Consider the following 20,662-nt stretch of genomic DNA (forward strand, 5'->3'; position numbering starts at 1 on the left):
CATGCATAAAAATATATTTTGTATATTTTTAGCAAGCATGCAGTTCAGAGATGTAAAACATTTCCAGCCTACTATCGTTAGCTTTCTCTAGTGTGCACTAAATCCCCAAATCTAGGGACACCTAGCACTGATAACATATTGTACTTATTCACAAAACGAGACAGTACATATCCTAAATCACGATATTATTATGACAGGCACAAAACATGGCCATTCTAAAATAGGTATTTTGTAAGATTTTTACGTCGTCTCTCATCTACGAACAGTGTTCCCTTCGGTACGCTCGTACACATGCGCTCAGTGCGGTCAGACTGTGCCGCAGTCGGGCGGGCGCTGCGCAGCCCCGCGTCTGAAGGGAAGCCGGCGGTGCCAAAACAGGCGGAGTCGGAAGCGCGAAAGCCAAGCGCTCCTCACACTCATCCCCCGCCGACCGGAGGTGCAAACGACCGTGCCGGAGCAACTCAGGGAGCCGCCGTGATCGAGTGCCCCAGAAAAGCGCTGCGTTATCCGGACGTAGAATCAAGCGCGAGTCGCTCGTTTGATCCTGAGGAGTCGTGACATTATAATACTTTCTTCTAGCATATAGGAGCACGAGGCGAATCCCCCAGGAATATCTCTCTGGATATTTACCTCAGAAATGGACGGGTTCGCCGGTAGTTTAGGTGAGTGCGTCCGTGATCTGAGATGTTTACTATTAATAGCGTGCGTCTTCTGCACGCGCGGCGAATCTAGACGTGCAGTGCATGCTGTATACACGTGTCAACGATATATATTCACGGTGCAAATGATATTGCAATGTTAGGCATGTGTGCTTTGAGAAGAAGAAAGCCACAGTGTAAACTGCAATGTGTCAAGACAAGAGGCTCATGCCACCATTCACGACAGCCGTATATCTTTACGCCAGTGTTTATTTCCGCTGGTAATGCTCTGCTATGACAGTCCATTGGAAAATACCGTCAACACATTGCAAACTCGATTTAGTGCACGCGCAATTGCACATATATAGTGTTTAATGTGTTAAGCTTAGGTTGCTTAAGGATGCTTGGCCGTTGTCATGACACTCCGTGTCAGTCAGCTTCTGTTAGCAGCTTCTTGGCCTTTAGTGCAATATGTGGTTCGGTCTGTTACTAAATGGTAAGCCTAATGAAATGACAACTTAGGATGCATTTAAAGAGAAAAGACAATTGATTTAGGATGCATGTTAAAATTATGCTGTTTTCACTGCTGAAAAAACAACCGAAACCATCTGAAAGGATTGGAAAGGACTTAAATGGAAATTGTGTCTGTTTTATGGGGAAACAAATGGAAACCATGATTGTAATAATGGTTACAATGGGAATTGTATTGGTTTTAATGGAAGCTAATGGTCTCTGATGGTCTTTGCTGGTAATGTGTTCGACGACAAATCTATAGAACACCATTAAGTCCTATTAGAACAAGGCTTAAAACACACTACACAATGGAATTTTGTACTGGTTTTAATGGTAAACAGCTGATGGTTCATGATGGCTTATACACTTTTTAGCGGGGATTGGTGTGGAGTGTGTTTTTTAGTGGTATGCGTTAAATTTGTTGCAGAACAGTGTAGGAGGCGAATATACGGTTCAATACATACTGCCAAGCATTGTAATGCATATCCCTTTGTTAATCTAATTATTTTGCGGCAGCATGGGCTGATATACTGCTTTTCATTGGTTTGTAACTTCAGTAAAGTTTATTTGGTAACAGTCTGTGCTAAAGACACTATAGTGACAACAGGAATTTGCTTATTTATCTTTTTATTAACGGGTCACTTTGCGTCCTCCTCTCAGTGTTGACCATGCAGATCTGTACATGTAAAGACTGTGTCAGTCTGATGGGCTTTACTGGAGGGTTGGCGGTTGGGGGTCTCAATCTGCTGCTGGTGACAAGATGACTTGCTTAATGGATTGAATGTGTTCAGTCAGAGAGAATGACAGGACCACCCTGGATCGCTCTCTATGTAAACCAATTATGTGTTAGAACCTGCTGTGTGATAAAATGTAAAAAAAGGCATGATCTTTTATATGAGTGTTTTGCTTTTTAAATGTCATTTATAAAAAAAAGAATAAAAAGTAATGTTATAATTCTAGTTTGTACTATTTTACTATGTAAACGGTTTTTCTATGCCATTAGATTTCCCCTCTCATTACATTTTGACGACCATGCTGTATCTCATGTATGTATGTAATGCTTAAACGAGGCTGTGTGGGACTTTGCTCTGTACCTGTACCAGTCCATTACTGTGGCTGTCTTATCATTCATCCGCTGATCAATGAAACGGTACTGATTATGTAACTCAATTCTGTTGCTTGGTTACAGAGGAGGTTGAGCGCTCAATTTGTCCTGCTCTGAGTTGCCGTGGTAATGTTGCAGTGTCTGGCAGGTATGCGATGCAAAGTATGAGAACAGAGGGAGGAAAATATAGAGTTAAACATGCTTTTTGTACGTTCTTTAGAGAAGGCGGAACTGTTTTGTGTAGGAAGCATGCGGTCTAAATGATTTGATGTGACTGCTGCTGAAATATAGTGTGTGTGTGTGTGCGTGCGTGCGTGCGTGTGTGTGTGTGTGTGTGTACACCAGTGCTTGCGGTCTCTGTACTGTCCTACATAATCTCAGCAGAACACCCCCTCACTAATGATTTATTTTGCTTTGCAAGAATTCATCTAAAGCATGATGTCCAACAACATATTTCACATCAGAAATCAAACCATATAATATTATTCTTATTAAGCACAAATCACTGAAAATGAAATCTAATAATTTGTGTGTGCCATCTAGAGTAAACAAAAAGGCCACTGTAAGGGTACGATCACACAGAACGCGCTTTTCATGTTCGAAAACGCGAGGCGTGCCGCGCTGCTCTTTTGGTGACTCTTTGAAAAGAGCAGCACGCAGCGTTTTTTGTATGTTGCTAGGTAACCCGAAACAGCCACAACACGTTTCTCCTCCATGTCTCCAGGCGTTCCGAGCATTGCGACAAGGGAAGCCCCGGCTCTCCACTCATCCAATTGGACAATGGAAAAAAGCGCACATGACATCAAGCGCTTTTCTGCTCAGAGTTGAGTTTTTTTCAACTTCGGGCGCTCAGAGCGCTCTGCCTAAAACGCGAGGTGCAGCAGGCTGCAGAAACGCGACGCGCATAAGCAGCGCGCAAAACGCTCTCTGCCAACTGAAAACAATTCAAAAGAGGCGCGTCTCACAGCAAAAGACGCGTTCTGTCTGATCAGGCCCTAAGCCACCATATGGTGAGCATTTTTAGACCTGTTAAAGAGAAAATTGGATCTTTTAACTGTAAGACGGGACTATATTAGCCACCATATTAAACATTACAATTTCATCCATTTCTGTGGTACATTTCATCACTTCTTCATGATGCACCGAAATGAAAATTGTGGGCTGAAACCGATACCGAAAATTTAGGCCGAAAACCGATACCGAAACCGAAAATTACTTTAAAAACTTTTTATTTAATTGTATTCATTACACACACTAAAACCACAAAAATAAAGGAGAACATGTTTTAAAACGATACAAAATATATTATTTTTCCTTGGTCATTGCAACACAATCAAATGTAACTTTTTTACCAATCATCTAAACATTGTAGTTTTAGAATTATTCTGGAATTTTTAAATGCATAACATAAAAGTCAAACTCAGCAGCTCTTGCTAATACAAGAAGTTTATATATGGTGCACAATCATTTGAATGAAAACAACACGCAGAACACAGAGGGGCAGTGAGTCTGTTCATGTAAACATTAAAATGAGCTTCAGTGATATCAGCACCTGCCGGATGAGGGTCCACGTGAGCTACATCATCAGTTACTGACAGATCGTTCTGCTGATCATTCACATATGAAGGGTTTGTTGAGCTTAAAGCTCGGCTCATTGCGCGTGATTGCCGACAATAAAGAAACATAAAGTCGTGTCACTTTCTTTCCGCTGGTTTTGAGCTGTTCTTGTTTTATTTATTAGTTTCAGCCTTTGTTATGGCGCGCTTACATGATTGTCCTTTGAAAACAGCTACAAAAAATGGTGCTATATAGCACTAAAAGTAGTTCTTTGCTTGTAATCATAGGGGAACCACTTTTAGTGCTATATAGCACCATATCTTGGTGCTTCAGTGGTTCTTCAGAGGTTCTTTAGAGGTTTTTTGGGGTGACCGAGGTACTAGGGTTGGGCGATGCCTACAGTGAAACATCGCGATGGACGATTACATCGGGGGGCGGGGGTTGGGGTATATCAGTTTGCTAGATGGCCATCTGCCAAAACATTAAAAACAATCATATCAGTGCTCCAGACTGCGACCAAAACACATTTTGTGACCAGTTTTCAAGACAGCATGATTTTTTTTCACAAGCACTCGCACATGCAGGTACTCGCCCATGTACGACCTGCAAATTTGGAATTTCTTCCAGTTGTTATTTCATGTGGAAAGACGAGTAGATCGTGAGCCCACCAGTGTAGGCTGTGTGTGAGTCAACTGCGCGGGTCACGCGGCACTGATGTTTCTCGCTGCCATTGCGGACGCGCACAGTTCAGGTTGTCACTGACAAGTGTCCGTCTCGCGCACACACACGTCGCGCAGCTTCCAAATCATACTCAACTGCGGATAAGCAAGAATGGACGAGCTCGACACATGCGCAGAATGTCATACTGTGCACTCGGCTGTCAACATTTGTCTTGGGAATGTGCTGTACGCGGACGGGATGTGCGGACGACCACGGACCCTCCTGATGACGACAATTGCGTCATGCAGGGGAATCACGATGCCGGCCCAACATCGACATATTGAGGTACTATATAACACCATTTCCATATAATGAACGTGTTAAGCCCCTGTATGGTTCTTCAGCGGTTCTATATAGCACCTCAGTCATCCCAAAGAACCGCTGAAGCACCAAAATATAGTTGTATATAGCACTAAAAGTGGTTCCCCTATGATTACGAGCCAAGAACCACTTTTAGTGCTATATAGCACCATATTTTTTGAGTGAGTGAGCACAGCACTGACGGGAGAGGCACGGGTGCTGGATATTTCGGCGTTTATTTTGGCCTTTTTCTTTCGCCCGAAACCGATAATGCCCTTTTCGGCAGAAAAATTTCGAGCAGACTACATTTTGGTGCATTACTACTACAGGTTTTGGGAAGGTTTTTTTTTTACTGCTTTCGATTTCCCAAAGCAGCTTTTTTAATGCCAAAGGTGAAGGTTTTAGTGTGGTGAAAGATCTTCAAGCATGCATCAACCCAGATCTCGTATCAGTTTTGCACGAAGAAACATCACAAGTACATCCGGCAGAGACAGACCGCAGAGTCAGCCGCAAGCTACCTTTGAGGTGTGTTCTGCATCGGTTGTGGAAACTTTAGAACTTTCAGCCTCCTCTTTCAGGGTTTCCTGTATGACGCGTGGACCTATTTCACCCTGTAATTGTTCTTGGAAATTTGACGGTGTGGTTTTCAACAATGTAAAATGTGGTTTTGGTCGTGACGCATTACACTAAAATGAAAATTTTGCACAACTAAACCCGAAAGATCTATAGAAAAACGATTTCTCATTCCACCCCATTTCTCTCCAGTTGTAGGGCCGATGTCCTACAGAGTTTAGTTTGAACCCTCAATGGAGCATTTTTTTCCTATTTACAACATTTTTTTAACGTAAACAAACAATATGTTTGCTCTCTATGTATATATGGTTGCATTTTATTATTTACGTTTAGCATTTCGTCACTCCTTCCTTCAACCCCTGAAAACAAACCTGCGACGTGTTTTTGGGTGGTGACCTACTATTTAACGCCCTCTGTTTTGGAACATGCCTGTTAGAGTAATGTGCCCTTACAAGTGTAGGTCAGTAGGTTGGCCTGTGTGTAGGGTCTAGCTCATGGTTCCAGCACTGTAAAAGGTCTTCATGTATATTAGCTCATGTGTGCACAGTGCTCGGATGGCGTCAGTTTCCCTCTGTACCCGATCAACCACCCAACTGTCAAACTCAACATATAAATAGCATCCGCCCCCGGTTTCTTCGTAGCCAGGTGCATTCCCCACCTCCACTGCACAGTCCCGGGCCTCTGCGGGGCCTAGTGTGAATTTTCAGCTCTCTGTGTTGTTGTCCATGTCTAATAGGCTACATAAAGCATAGTGACCTGAGCTATTGTGGAGTTGCGATGTATTTGAGGAACTTGAGGCAACAACCAATAGGACGGAATGCTTTGGATTTCATGTGGTCCACTGCTATGGCCAAAAGCACAAGCTGTGGTCCGTTATGCCTTTTATTATGTCCATAAATGTTGGTATCTAACCATGTCCAACAGTATCGCCAGTCGGCTTTTATGTGACCTAGGGATGTTGCGGTGATGAAATGTTCCCACCGGTTGATCGACGCGTAAAAACACAGGTTGTACTGGTGACACCGGGGGTGAGAGGTTTGCTGTGGGGTGGTCGAAGATGCGGCCGTGCATATGACGCATTTTACTTTCAGTTTTTAAATAGCGGCAATTCGGGAATGGCAATTGCTTGAATTAATGGTGGGTTCAGTATCTTTCTTAAAGCGGCAGTCCGTAGGATTGGCCTCTTTGTCGCCATCTCAGTTTGTAATTTCTACTGCAGGTGATGTGCGGAGATATTTCTTTACGTGAGTTGTGATTCGGCACTGCTCAACCTCGCGGATGAGTCTGATGTTTTGAGTCGTGGCCTGTGACAGTGCACCGGTGAGAATCTTCACTGTACATCAGTAGCGCATAATAAACACAGATTACATGGCAGATGATATAACACGAAACAAATAAGTGCATAAACAGACACAAATAGCGCAAATGGAGGCTGTGTTGAAGTGTTTTGATATTATTTTGGGTGCTGGGTCATTTTGTTATTTCTCATGGAAACTCCCGTAACGCGAACCAGACAGAAGATCCCTGAACGCGGGTCTCAAATGCTGACAGGCACGGTCATAAATCATTATACACCATACAACTATATATACTATATGCAAAGCCTTGCCATCATATCTGGGCTATAAGTCCGAAAATTTGAGTAAAATCACAGGCTTCACTTGTCCGTGCTAATGAAATACAGATGTGGGGAGGTCATTTCTAAACCACACGAGGTCCCCAGATAATACTAATCCCGGGCGAATAGGTTTTTATTTACATTTATCATAATGAACATAAAGAGAGAAAGAACAACCGATGAAACTGTACCCGTCTATATTAACACAACAAGTGGGCTACGGTTTTTGTGTTATCTATTGGAATATTGAAATGTCTTACCTGTTCAGAAGAAATAAAGCGATGTCTGCATCCGTTTACAATCCTTTCAGATCACGGAGTTCCCGCCACCTTTGAAATGCCTTGCCAATATTAATTTTCACACGAGTCGATCACATTCCCTGTTTCTTTGTAAACCGTCTTCAGTTTGTTCTTTCTTGTTTTTCACAAATGATGAATCCCCAGATGTCAACACTGCTTGGCGTTTAAAAGTTAAAGTACTAAACGCCGCCATAAATAATACTAAACGTTGTATGAAATCCTACCCAGCAGTTGTGAGTACACGCTATAAACTCGCAGTATCCACGCGTTGGCTAGCAGCCGGATCCTCTTCGTTCTTTGTACGAATGCGACGAAATGACGCACAGACGAAAGACACCATATAAGGATCTCCGGAAAAGTCGACCCGACAGGGCAAATTACAAACCATTATTACAAGCTTTCTGTGGTGAATCCAGCAAGGGTAGTAAACACCGTTCTTTCATGTACTTGCTCAACAATTGGTTTTAGCTAATTTTTACTCCAAAAAACTTGCGGACTGCCGCTTTAAAAAAAACACACAAATCTAAAAAAAGTACAATGACATTTGCTTATATTAAACACAGACCTTACAAAACGAATAATCACAGCACACATAAAGCAAAAATTAATAAGAAACGAAAATATTAAGAAACATTTACGTTAGATAAGTTGCCTATATAACAAAACGTGTAACCACGGCACACATTGTGCAACTAATAGATAAATGAATATGAAACTAATAAGAAGGGAATACGAAACGAAATGTTAAATGAAATAAATAATAAATGTTAAATAATAATGGGGGTCGGTGCCGCGGTGGACAAGTGATGTAATCGGTAGGCGGGTGGACACCGTGCATCACAGGTGACACCGACTATCGCAACAAGCTTAATGTGACCTCTATGGATTAAAGTGGTTTTGATCGTTTAGTGTTGGCTGGACGCCCCAACATTTTCATATTGAAAGTTGCCCTGGGGTGGTCTTTTATGACCACATTTCACTTGTTTTGAGATCAGCTTTCGTGATTTGAAAGACAGCTCCCAAACCCCAAAATGTCATTTTCCTAAAGTTGAAGAAGTTCGGCTTGTTCTATAACTGAGGGCAGATGATCAGACCTGAATGCATTTGGTGGCAGCTTTTATTGACTTGGTAATGTGATGTGAAGGCCGTATCATGGTTGAAAAAACTGACTCATGGTTCATTTGTTGTGTGTCATACTTTGTTTCACGCAAGAGTTTGCTTTGGAATGAAATAATTGTTTTGACTCTAAATGATCTGTGTTGTGGTCTATTCCGGCATTTGCGCTTGTTTGGGATTGCATGTGTCAGCAGTTAATCTTGAAGTTTGTGCGCGAGCCGAGTTGAATTTGGAAAGACAAGATGAGGATCAGATTACTAAATTCTTTAGAAAGACAAGGAGAGGGAAAACACGGGGGAAACAAAAAAAAAAGAAAGAGAGAAGCAGAGGGAGGGAGAGATCCGGAAAGGGACACACGTGTGCCCGAGCGCTTCCAGATGCTGGAATGTTTCTTCCCAGCTTTCTGCATTCCTTATTCCCTTCTTTCCTCATAACAATGGATGAGATTACAGCTGGAGCGAGAGGAAAATTTTGTGTGAACGTTGGTAGATTCTCAGTTTGATGAAATGCAGAGATGCTGACTGGCTGCTTGCTTTATATGCAAAAGCTGACGTGCACTACCAGTCATTATCGCTGTTTCACACCAAAGTCACCAAAACTGTCTGTCTATAATACTTAATTTGCTGCTTGGACCAGCCCATTAAAATAAAGAATTTTCTTTCTGTCATGTTCATCATAATCATGTCTATAAAAAATTATTTTGAGTTTTGAGTCAGTCAAGTGTAAGCTTTTGATGTGGTTAGTGTATGCATGTTTTTTGGACTGCACGGAATGCATATCTGGCTGAGAAGAAGTACGTGTGTTTGTCTGTAAGGGAGACCCTTGGGCCAGGGTCTACTGTACGGAAACATGACCTCAGGCAAGGGTCGGAGCATATGATTTCTCAGCATGAGACCCCTCATATACTCCACCAGATGATGGAGAGAGAGGGAGGGAGTGTCTGGATTTTTTTTCCAGAAGCCCACTTTGATTCTCTTTTCTTTTCCTCTCTCACTCACTTAATTTCTCTGTTAATTCCCACTAAACTTTGGCAACAAAAAAAATTCCGCCAAATGACGGTGACAAAAGCTCCTGCACAGAGGAGACAGTATCCTATTGGAACAAAATGCCGCGTTCGTCATAGGGGTGCGGGAAAAATTTGATTCTTAGATGCATCGCGATGCAGACGTGGATGATTCTGAATCGATTCACAAAAGTCCAAAAATCGATTTGTAAATGTATTAATAATGTGATGTTAGCGGAACAAAAAAAGCAGAACTCATTCACGGGTGCGGACAGTTTAGAGAGCACACACCTCACGCACCTCACGCACAGCAGTAAAGATACACGAGCAGTAAAGATAGAGAAAATGATCCAGCTCCCTTGGACTAAACTGCAAGATAAACAAAATACATTTTCAAATGGTCTTTCTCTGTCTATTCTCTGCAGTGAGCGGAAGGTAAAAGCAGCGCATTTAATTCTCTGTGCCGCAGCATACTTGTCACTAAATGAGTGCAAATAGCGTTTTCCCAAAACCTGTCACTAACTGTTAAGACGTACGAACATGAACATACTTCTGTAAATATGCACAGTTTGTTACCAGAGGTGCTGGGTGCGCTGCATTACATGAATCCACTGCTCCATAGGCATATGATGATTTTGTAAGACAGTCAGGCAATTCCTGAACTTACTGCCGGTGTCATGAAAAATTCTGACATGTACAGGGTTTTTCCTGGACAGTGGTGTAAAGTATTGGAGTAAATGTAATTAGTTACTGTACTTAAGTATCTTTTTGGCAACTTTGTAGTTGTACTGAGTGTTAAAGATATTAGCAACTTTTACTCTCGACTTGACTACATTTTTGAACAAGTATATGTACTCTTTACTCCACTACATTTGTAATGACTAATGCAATTACACATTACATTTTGCATGGCACCTATCTTTTTTCGCAGCAGTTTATTTTTGCTACAGAAGAATTAATGTTGCCATTTAAAGGGCTATTTTACAAATAGCATTGAAGGTACTTCTTGTGAATTTTGCCCTTACTTCTTTATGTGAATGCGAGTGCATTATCAGGTAGTTGACAATCGCTGGCTTTGACTTTTTAATTTTACCTAACATTATTTTATTTATCCGTTATATTTAAGAGACCTTTTTGAAGAATGTTGGCTTACTTATGAGCACTTGAGCTTAAATGAGACTTGGGTGTTTGTAATAGACGTACAGTAGGTTATGGTGTCGACCATGATTTGTTGCAATTTTGAGGTGTTCAGTCTTATGATTTAAGAAAATAAATGCGATTGCTCTCCTCATGAATCGACTGTTTCTTGTTTTTCACTGACATGTCTCTTAAGTGTTGAGGACTAGTGCTGCTTTGAGCCTACATTCAGTATGAGTAAAATACTCAAGTACTGTTAAAATCAGATACTCGAAGACTTTTACTGAAGTCGTTTTGGAATTGGTGACTTGTAACTTGTAATGGAGTAATTTTCGCTGCAAGGTATCTGTACTTTTACTTAAGTATGGTTTTCAGGTACTCTTTACACCTCTGTTCCTGGCTCAAAATGAGGCGGAGGTGCATGGTGCCATCCTGATCTTGTAAACACACGTAGGCCTTTAAGTGGCTTAACCAAAGTGACTTCGAGTTTGACATATTAAAAGTTCTAATAAAATTAGCTAAAAATGACAATTAGTAATCTTTCATTCAATAGAAGTAAATCTATACTACTATCCATCTCTGTTTATTGCACAAAACTACCACCGTTTAAAAAGTCTCAAGTACAGAGAGGCACAAAGTGCTCATGCGTATCCTGGTCACAGGATGATGCACTTAATGCATGCACTTCTATGTTTATTACAGTTATGCGCATCGTGGACGCAGAGTTCAGACATTAACGTTCATAGCGCTGTCAATATGGATATATTGGATATAAAGGTCAGAAGACCTTTGTTAAGACCACAGAGCCATGTCGAGCCGTTCTTTGATCAATGGATGTACTTTTTGGACCTTCAAAAAGTCAACTACCATCCACTCCCATTCTACCGCTTGGAAGTAAAATGATACTTGGGATTATAACAACAACTGCATTGTTCTTCCAGAAGAAAATCATATTCGTTTAGGATGCCTTGAGTCGAGTAAAACATGGGAAAATTTTGATTCAGTAGTGAAATATCCCTTTAATCAGAGGTTTAAAAACAGAGTTATTGTGTGTGAGTGACGCGCTTGCAATGCTTCTAAGACAAAACTATTCACTCTAAGAAACTAAGACACCCATCAGTGATTACCAACTCCAGCAAAATACAATAATTTTAAACAAAACCAAAGACTATTATATAGTGATTATGCAGAATAATTGAAACATTTAAATGCGTTTACATTTGTACAGTATGTAAATGTATGTGTAAATGTGTTAAAATCGTTTTAAAATACTGCCTGTCTATGCATTTAACTGCAGGTGACAGTGGTTTGGTTCTGCTCATCATTTAAAAAGAGGCCGAGCCTACAGAGAAGCTTTAAGTGCTACAGTACTGTTTGAACTCTGAATACACCAGACCAAATTAGTGCTCTGAATTCAATTGAACCAACAGAAAATGTGCATGTCATTTTGTATGAAAAAGTATATATTTTATTGTGTATAGTGTTCAAGCAAAACGAAAGGGCTCGTCTTAAGTTCTTGTGATGAATTAATTGTGTATTAAGGACACTTTTCGTCATATTCACAACACAATGTAAAGATAACTTTTCATTCACCTGTCGTTCATTCTTGTTGTGAACGGATTGGAATGGTTCAGCGCTGTCTCAAGTACAGCAGATAAGTATCAACAGATAAATGTCGTTTTCTGAACTCCTCCGAGTCCGCGGTTATTTTAGTTTTAAACGTCTCAAATATCAAATCGTTCGCCCTCATGCTCAAAAATTACCAACTCGACGACAGCAAGAAACATCATGTCACAGATAGACTAGGTGCATATCTTTAGCAAGGCGGCGCAGAGAGCCGCTTTTGGGATGCTTTGCTGCTGCGTGGCTGGTATAAACAAAAGCATTGACTAGAGTGGCCGCGATCAGCTCCCTTTAACCGATGGGTCACCCAGCCGTGCCCTGAACGCAGCTCAGGACTCTCCTTCTCACACAGGCCTACACTGGTGGGCTCGCAATCTACTCGACTTTTCACATGAGAAATGACTAGAAACAAATCCAAATTGGCAGGTGGCTCATGCGCGAGTACTTGTAAAAATTGCTCGCGCTGTCTCAAAAACTAGTTGCAATATGTGACCATTTGGTCGCAGTCTGGAGCCCTGTTTTATATATATGTCAGTTATAGCTTGTGGATAGAAAATCGGAATCAGCAGGTTTCTCTTATAATGAAATCGTAATCGACCAAGAAAATTTCAATCAGTGCATCTCTATTCATTAGTAAATGAATATTTTGTTTACACTAGAATAGCAGTACATAGTATAGGGCTGTGTATTGGCAAGGCCATTACAATATAATACGTGAGTCACGGTACAATGTACTGTGATATGATGCATATTGGGATAAATTGCAATACAATAAAAAGAAAAATAATAGAGCTGAACGCGTGAACCAATAAATAAGTGTTAGTTATTGTTAGTCAATGGTATAAACTTTTTGTGTAATGCACCCTAGCATAGTAATAAACTGTAAAACCTTTTACATTGTATATGTGAAAATGCCACACGGAGACTTGTTTGACCATTACATAAATAAAACAGACCGATTTTGTTGCTTAATTAATACTTCCAGAAAAGTCCTCCCAAATATGAATATTCAATATATTGATCACCCCGATTCATTCTAGAATGTACAGAATGGCAACTGAAAACATGAGACTTGACTGATTTATTAGTTCTGGCCCCGAGGCCAGTGGCCCAGAGTGAACCTGAGAATTGAATCAAGTCGCATCAGCTAATTTGAGACCTGTTTTGCTCTCCTCTCGAGTAAGAGGGGGATGGGTGAGAGAGGGTGGGGTGTACAGGAGGACAGCGATGGAGAACATAAGCGGGTGGATTTTGTTTTGGCTGTACTGAAGCCTTACGCCATGTTCACACTTGACTTCTTTTTTGAAGTGTCTAGCGTCTGTTTTACATTATAATGTAATAAAATCGATTCATGATTTTTCGATTTTTAATAACGATTCTTTCTCAAAATTAGATGTGTTATATGTTTAGCTCCTTAACTGGCACCGTCCCGTATCTGGGACAGCTGATTTACTTAAAGATTTTGCATGTGAATTCTTATCTTATTGTGACAAACATTATATCGTTGGAAAGTCTCTAGAAAACATATTTCATCACCGTTTTATAGAATAATGTGTGTAGGAAGAGTAATTGTTTCTTTTTTTAAAAGAGTGGGCTTAAAAATGTTTATGTCCTTTCCCTTCTCACAGTATACAGTAGTTTCATACAAATGTATTGTTTTTATTTTGTTTCTGTGCTTGTGTATTTTTTCATTGTGTCTGTTAATTGGAAAAGTAAAAAAAGCAGTTGTGGTCAAATTTCAGATCAAGTGTTAAAACCAATGGAAAGCATATGGGCCCCCTAGTGGATTTTTGCCATATTGAAGCTACAAACATTACATTAAACAACATTTGATGTATCAAGACCAAACTTGATCAAAGAAGAACAAAGCTTTTATAGTTTTTTTATTACAATAAACATAGCAAAATCACTTACATTTTTTTGTGATTTCTTTTTTTTTTTAGCAATAATCTGCTAATTTTCTTCTTTCAAAAAAGAATTCATGAGTTAATAGAGCCATTTTAGTGCCAACAGTGGGTTTTCACGCGTAGGCTCAAAAAGGGCTGCGCCAGTGAAGAGGTTAGATTTTATTCCATTTTGCTGGAATGATGGCATTCGATGTGAGTCTTTACATTTAGTGTTCTCAAATTACTTCACCTTCCTTTTACAAAGCTTGTATATTGCATATGTCTTGTCAAGCTCCTTCTTGCCATAGAGTTGATAAAATCCGAAGTATTTCCAAAAACTTGCCCTTGCTCAAAATGGGACGGGGTGCATTTCTTTTACCCCCGCCATCGCTGTTGCTGAGCTTAAGGTATGCCGTCTCTCGACTGTCCGGGTGCAAATGTGTATCGATTTTTTCACCCACCCCTATACTTTTTGTATTATTTATTTGAATGAATTAAAAGAGCCGTTTCATGTCTATCCTTGAATCACTTAACTAATCAAGATTGATAAAGGATATAGAAAGTAATTAGTAATAAGTAATTTAATACTTTTTGGAGAGAGTAATTTGTAATTACACTATTGAATATGTAATTAGTAACTAGTAATTAATTACTTTTTCAAAGTAATTTGCCCGACACGGGTTATGACTCCATAAATGATACATAGGAGTACTAACACACGGTAAACAGAAAACAGTGTATGAAGTTGCGCTTGTTTACAGTGTTGTGGATCTCTGTACACACACCAGTATGCATGCACGCTCACATTCCAGTCCTGACATTGCTGGAGGCAAGTGTGCGCTCGGCGTGAGCTGGAACAGGATCAGATGTACTGCTGTAGACATGCCAGCTTAACTGGTCACAGCACTCCTTCCATTGAGCTTTCCTTCACAACACTTTTTATTTGTGTTTGCATGTGAGTATTGTGGATGTGGTCCATTTAAATATATACAGACCATTCGAAAATATTCATAACTATGTGTTTTATGGCAGTTTATTTTGTTACAAGGTTCATTTTGTTAACTTGTAACGTGTTCGCTAGCATGTCTGTAGTTTCAAAGAATTGATAGTTTTCAGATTTAATGGGCATGAAGTAAAAGCCACAAAAATTCACTTTAGATTTTATGGGTTCTTAAAGTTTTCTGCGTTTTCCCTTTGACTATGGTCCTGGCTAGTGTGCTGTGTTCTCTGTCGCTTATTTTAGCCATTTTGTCACCTTAATGTTGTGAATGTGCAACGTCTGTCATTTTCTGTATGTGATGCCCCTCACGTTCTTCTGAAATATTAACGTTTACCACACGCTGGCCACAATCAAACTCCCTCGCATGCGAACGGATGCACTACAAAAATACTGATGCTGCACGGTGAACATTGTGCCCGAACTATTATAGGTCAGTGGCGGTTCTCGTGTTTGTTGACATAGTAAAAATACATGGGAGTGGGAGGTAAGGTGGGCCACTTTTCACTTAATGGGATTGTTCACCCAAAAATGAAAATTCTTTCATTTACTCACATTCGCTTTTAATGAAAGTATGAACTTTAAATGAGAAAAAAGTATACTAATGCACCGTCCCATTTAAAAGTATTTGGTTGCACATTATTTAACATTTTGTATGCGTAATAGCATTTGAATGCGCGTTTTAAAGCTTGCTATCACTATAGTAACCATGTTTTTTGGTGCATTGATTACTTAGGGCAAAACCATGGTTTTACTACAGTAACTAGGGGTGTAACTGTTCAAATTACTCACGGTTCGGTTTGTGTCACGGTTTTAGGGTCACGGTTTCAGTTCGGTTTGTGCTATATTCAGGGAAAAGGGACTACTGACAAATAAAAATTAGAACAAATAATCAAGCTACAAGTAACAGCACCAATAAAACAATAAGAGACTGTATACAGTATATACCTTTTAAGGTATAGAAATGGATTAAAGTAATCAAATAAAACATAACATTGCATATGTACAAATTAAATAAACATGAATCATAATTGAAGTTACAGAAGCTATTGAGTCACGTAGTGTTGTCACGGTACCAAAATTTCAGTAGTCGGTACCAATACCAGTAAAATTCCACGGTTCTCGGTACGAATTTCGGTACCAAAGCAAAACACCAGTACATGCTAATTGAAACACAATTTTATTAATAAAGCTCATTATTAATATAAATGTATAGAAAGCAATGCCATTTTGTATACATGAAGTATACAAGTTAATTGTTCCCTAAACGGTTGTGTGCTCACTGGGGTCTTTCATGCTGATGAACATCCTCCTCAGTCTGCTGCTGTAGAAGACAAGTAGAATAAACTTCAGTAAGTCAACTGACTGAACAAACATGCATATGCAATATTAAAACAAACCTCAGTTTTTATACTGCATTTACACAAGATTACTTACATTAAGGTAACTGTATATTAAAATAATTAATGCAACAGATATATTTTTCTTTAGTTTAAATGTGGCTTTTTAAACCTAATAGAGTTATCTATCCAAGACATACACATTGTTAGTCATACAGTTAGTATGTTAGTTTTCTAGCACATAGATTTCAGATAGGCTTATATAAAATAGGTACTTTAAACCCCATCCTGTCCTCCCATTTATTTTACCCCATTACAGTTATAAAAGCATTAAATGGTTAATAAGGACACTTGACTGGATTAGTATTGGCTCTAACAAATTAACACGCAAACAGGGACGTTTATTTTAACGTAACCTTTAATTTAACATATGATACAACATTCATAATGCAAACGCGAACAGAATTTGAAACTTACCGCTTGAACTTGTTAACTTAAATCCGGATCTTTCCTCCTTTCACAACAAAACTCTGTTCGTTTTCTTCGTGATATGACTTTAATCCGAAGTATTTCTGTGCGCATCTCTTGTGGATCAGAGCCGCGCTTATCCGCTCATCACGTCTTGTTGCGTCTATGAAAAGTTTCCGACTGACAACCTGTCAGACAGAGCATCAGTACCCGGTTGACCCGGTACGTCGGTGGTACCGGGTCTTATGAAAATGAGGTACCGACAACTTTTTTATTTTTAGGTACCGACTTGGACCGGAAGTACCGGTACTTTTGACAACACTAGAGTCACAAGCATTGAGTGATTTCCTTGACTTTTAACAGACAGCAGGAATATGCTGCTGTCGCTTTGGATGCAACAGATCCAGTACACTGATACTGTACACATGCGTTGTTTTTCGTCCGTTCACTTAAGACATAACCTACTATGTTTGTTAAGATACTCAACAAGAGGGGCATGTTGACCTACTTTGTGTGTGAATCTGTCTGTTTAAGGCTTCAAAGACAACTCAATATTTGCGCCATGTCTGAGACTTTCCTTATGTGCGCTTCGGGTCTTCTCACAGCGCACAAGTGAGTTTTCTTTTTTAACGACCCATATTATAAATGCGTCGTCAGATTTAAGATGAGCTGCGGTCCGAACCGTGCGGGTCAATTTTTTACCGAGAACCGTTACACCCCTAACAGTAACCATCGTTTACTATGGTTTTTACAAAAAACATGGTTTTCAAAACCATGGTTATTTTGTGATAACCATTGTTTTACTACAGTAACCATGGATTTTCACTGTAGTTTTCACATTTTAACTGTAGTAAAACCATGGTAAATATTCGGTTTACCCCACAGCTATTGTTTTTGGCAAAAAGCCAAATATCTTGGATTGTGCTGTACAATAACAGTTTACTGTCATGTTTGAAACATATTTTTAGACCTGAGAAACTTTGCTTTGACTTAAATGTTCGCTTACGAGAGGTAAGTTGAGCCAATGTAAATGTACTATGTAGAAAATTTATTTTGGCTTACAATGAATTGAAAAAGATTTTCAATAAAAATACATTTCATCTTTCACTATTTGCGTGATCTCAGTCACAGTCAGCTAAATAAATAAATTGTAGTTTGCTAGGTTAAGGAGATGCATCTCTGCATACGGTAGTTACATTTGCACTACAGTATGAGGTCAGCCAGCGCAGTGACACTGCAGATTTTCTGCTCCGCATAAACACGTGTCTGTCCGACAGCCAGGTGGCATGGAGAAACGGCCTCATCCCATACCCGCAGTGCAGCTGATGATTCTGCAGTTTAAAGCAGGGCACTGCAGTCCATCCAACTTTCTCTGGTAGTTTTCCATGGCATTCTGCACAAATATGCATCAAAAAATAATTTCCAAAGTGACAACAGTAGCAGTAGATGCTCACATTTTGTTAGATCAGAGTGAGTTTGTTTAAAAATTGTGCACGAAACTGCAGACAGGGGGTGCTGTAGCCATTTTGTAAAATTGAAACTATATGAGAGGAGTTTCTTTTGTTTGTGTGTTGATTAGACAGACAGACACTTTAATACTGCTTTTTTTAGTAAGCAGTTGAAGTACACTACTTTTAATTGGTATGAAGTTGGACCACTGTCAAATCAGCCATTCATTTCTATGCCGCTTATCTCTTGGAGAGTCGTGTGAAGTGCTGCAGTCTATCCCAGCATCTCAAGCTGAAAGTTGTGTCAGACAACTCGGCCCAAATGGCGTCTCCTTCAAGTGCAAACTTTGGTGATGTAATGTAGCAGACTGTCATGTACACTAGTGTTAATTTTGTCAGCTATTTTTAATTTTAGTGTTAGTTTTAGACCCACGACGAATACACTTTTTAGTTTTTATCTTTAGTCATCCTTGTCCAGTTTTTGTTTAGTCCAGTTTAGTCGACTAAATGTCTATGCATTTTCGTGTCTTTTAAGTCAATACAAACTTAGTCACGTTTTCGTCATGCTTATATAATGGTTAAAATGATTATATAAAATTATAATCAGTGATTGTTGTTGTTTGATAATTTTGTTTTTATATTTCATTATACGTATCTATTTTACCAATAAGCACAAATCAATAGAATGTCAAATCATGTGCATAGTTTATTCAACTTCATCTAGCTTCATCTAAGAAGTATTTCCAAAGAGGTCTGATAAGTGCATAGGCCTATTCATTGACATCCAACCTCTCCCTTAATTCTCCCGCAAATTATTGACAATTCCCTGGAAACAACGCGAATGACCGTGAAGGAGAACCATCGGAACATAGTCGCGAACGGACTCGCAGTTTTTGCAAGGTGGGATGTCTTTATTCAGCAACCGGCTGGAGATCACTAAACTCTTGTTTATTGGCTTGAGATCCTCAATGGCGCTTCCTTCCACAGTGAGAGCATTGGCGTGTGGTTGCCAGATTGCAGAAATTAAGTTACCCGCGGCATAAAACGTAGACCTTTTTAACCTTTCATGCCTGTTTGGGGGATCTGAACTCCAGTTATCTGGCGACCGCAAACATGAGCGCTCGTACAGCAGAGGCTTGCACGAATATCTGTAATATTTATCTTCTATTTTTTTTTACTTAAGACTAAAAAGAGTTTTTGGGTAAGTTTTTATTTTTATAGCTACATTTTAGTCTCATCATTTTTCGTCAACGATATTGCCTGCTGATAAAGTCTTAGTTGTCGTTTAATGGCCTTATTTTCATTTACGAAATGAACACTACTACACAATGCATACTCAGCAAAGTATGCATCATGCAACAGAATATAAATAAGTAATGCATAAATTCATGTTGTGGAAAAATTATATTTAACCAATTTTGGGTAAGGCTGAAATGAAACATAAACACCTGTTCTAATATTCAATATTCTAATATTTATTTTCTTTCTTGTCAATGACTACATTTACATGCGCATCAATAATGTGATTATTTCCAATAATAAGGACTTAATCGCAGTAACATGTTTACATGGAAGTTTTATTAGTCGGATTATTTGCTATAATACACAGCACAAACGATGATCTCAGATACAGTAGGTGTGTGTTGCTGGCTATCGTTTTAATATATTTGCGTCAAATGCACAACACCGTTATGTGTACGTATTTTCTGGTTATTCGGCGCCGTGATGAATATAGAAATACAATGGAAAATGCCTCTACAACGGTGTTGTATGCTGTCATCACGTACGCGCTGTTTCTGTATGAAGGTAAGGAGCAGAGACTGCTGACAGCCAGTTGTGTTGACGGTAAAACTTCAATTCAAATTTATTTGAATTGATATAAAACAGATATGGACTGATAACATAATGAATGTTCATCATACACACCAGAGAAGTGTTCAAAACTATCACAGATACACCCAGTCAGAAGTTATTCATTTGTTTTCATGTGATTTGTTTGCCCTCAAGTTTAAAATTGCTGGTCTCTACTAATGAGGCATCAAGTCGCTATACCATACTGCACTGTAAATTAATTATTGTTCTGTTTTTGTGACAATTATGAGCTTATATATCTCCGATTTGCTGTTTAAGTTATTACAGTGTTATATCCATTTGCATTTTTTACTCTGACAGGCATTAAGACGTATTGCTATTGGAAAAATCATCCACATTAAATATATATTTTCAGAGGTGTTGTTGAGACATGATATTAGATCAGCAAATATGTAGCAAACTGTGGGTGCCAAACTGTATGGTTCATTTATTTTTTTATTGGAACGGTT

General features: G+C 39.4%; 1 protein-coding gene across 1 annotated transcript in view; it reads left to right on the top strand.

The window, feature by feature from the left end:
* Positions 1-371: 371 nt before the first annotated feature.
* LOC130558901 (echinoderm microtubule-associated protein-like 4) overlaps positions 372-20,662 on the top strand; it is a 76,762-nt gene continuing 56,471 nt past the window's right edge. The window contains exon 1 of the mRNA XM_057341612.1: positions 372-662. Coding sequence (XP_057197595.1) covers positions 638-662 — 25 coding nt within the window. The 5' untranslated portion in view covers positions 372-637. The remainder of the gene's footprint in view (positions 663-20,662) is intronic.

The sequence above is a fragment of the Triplophysa rosa genome, linkage group LG9, assembly GCF_024868665.1.
Source record: "Triplophysa rosa linkage group LG9, Trosa_1v2, whole genome shotgun sequence".
NCBI classification, from domain to species: domain Eukaryota; kingdom Metazoa; phylum Chordata; class Actinopteri; order Cypriniformes; family Nemacheilidae; genus Triplophysa; species Triplophysa rosa.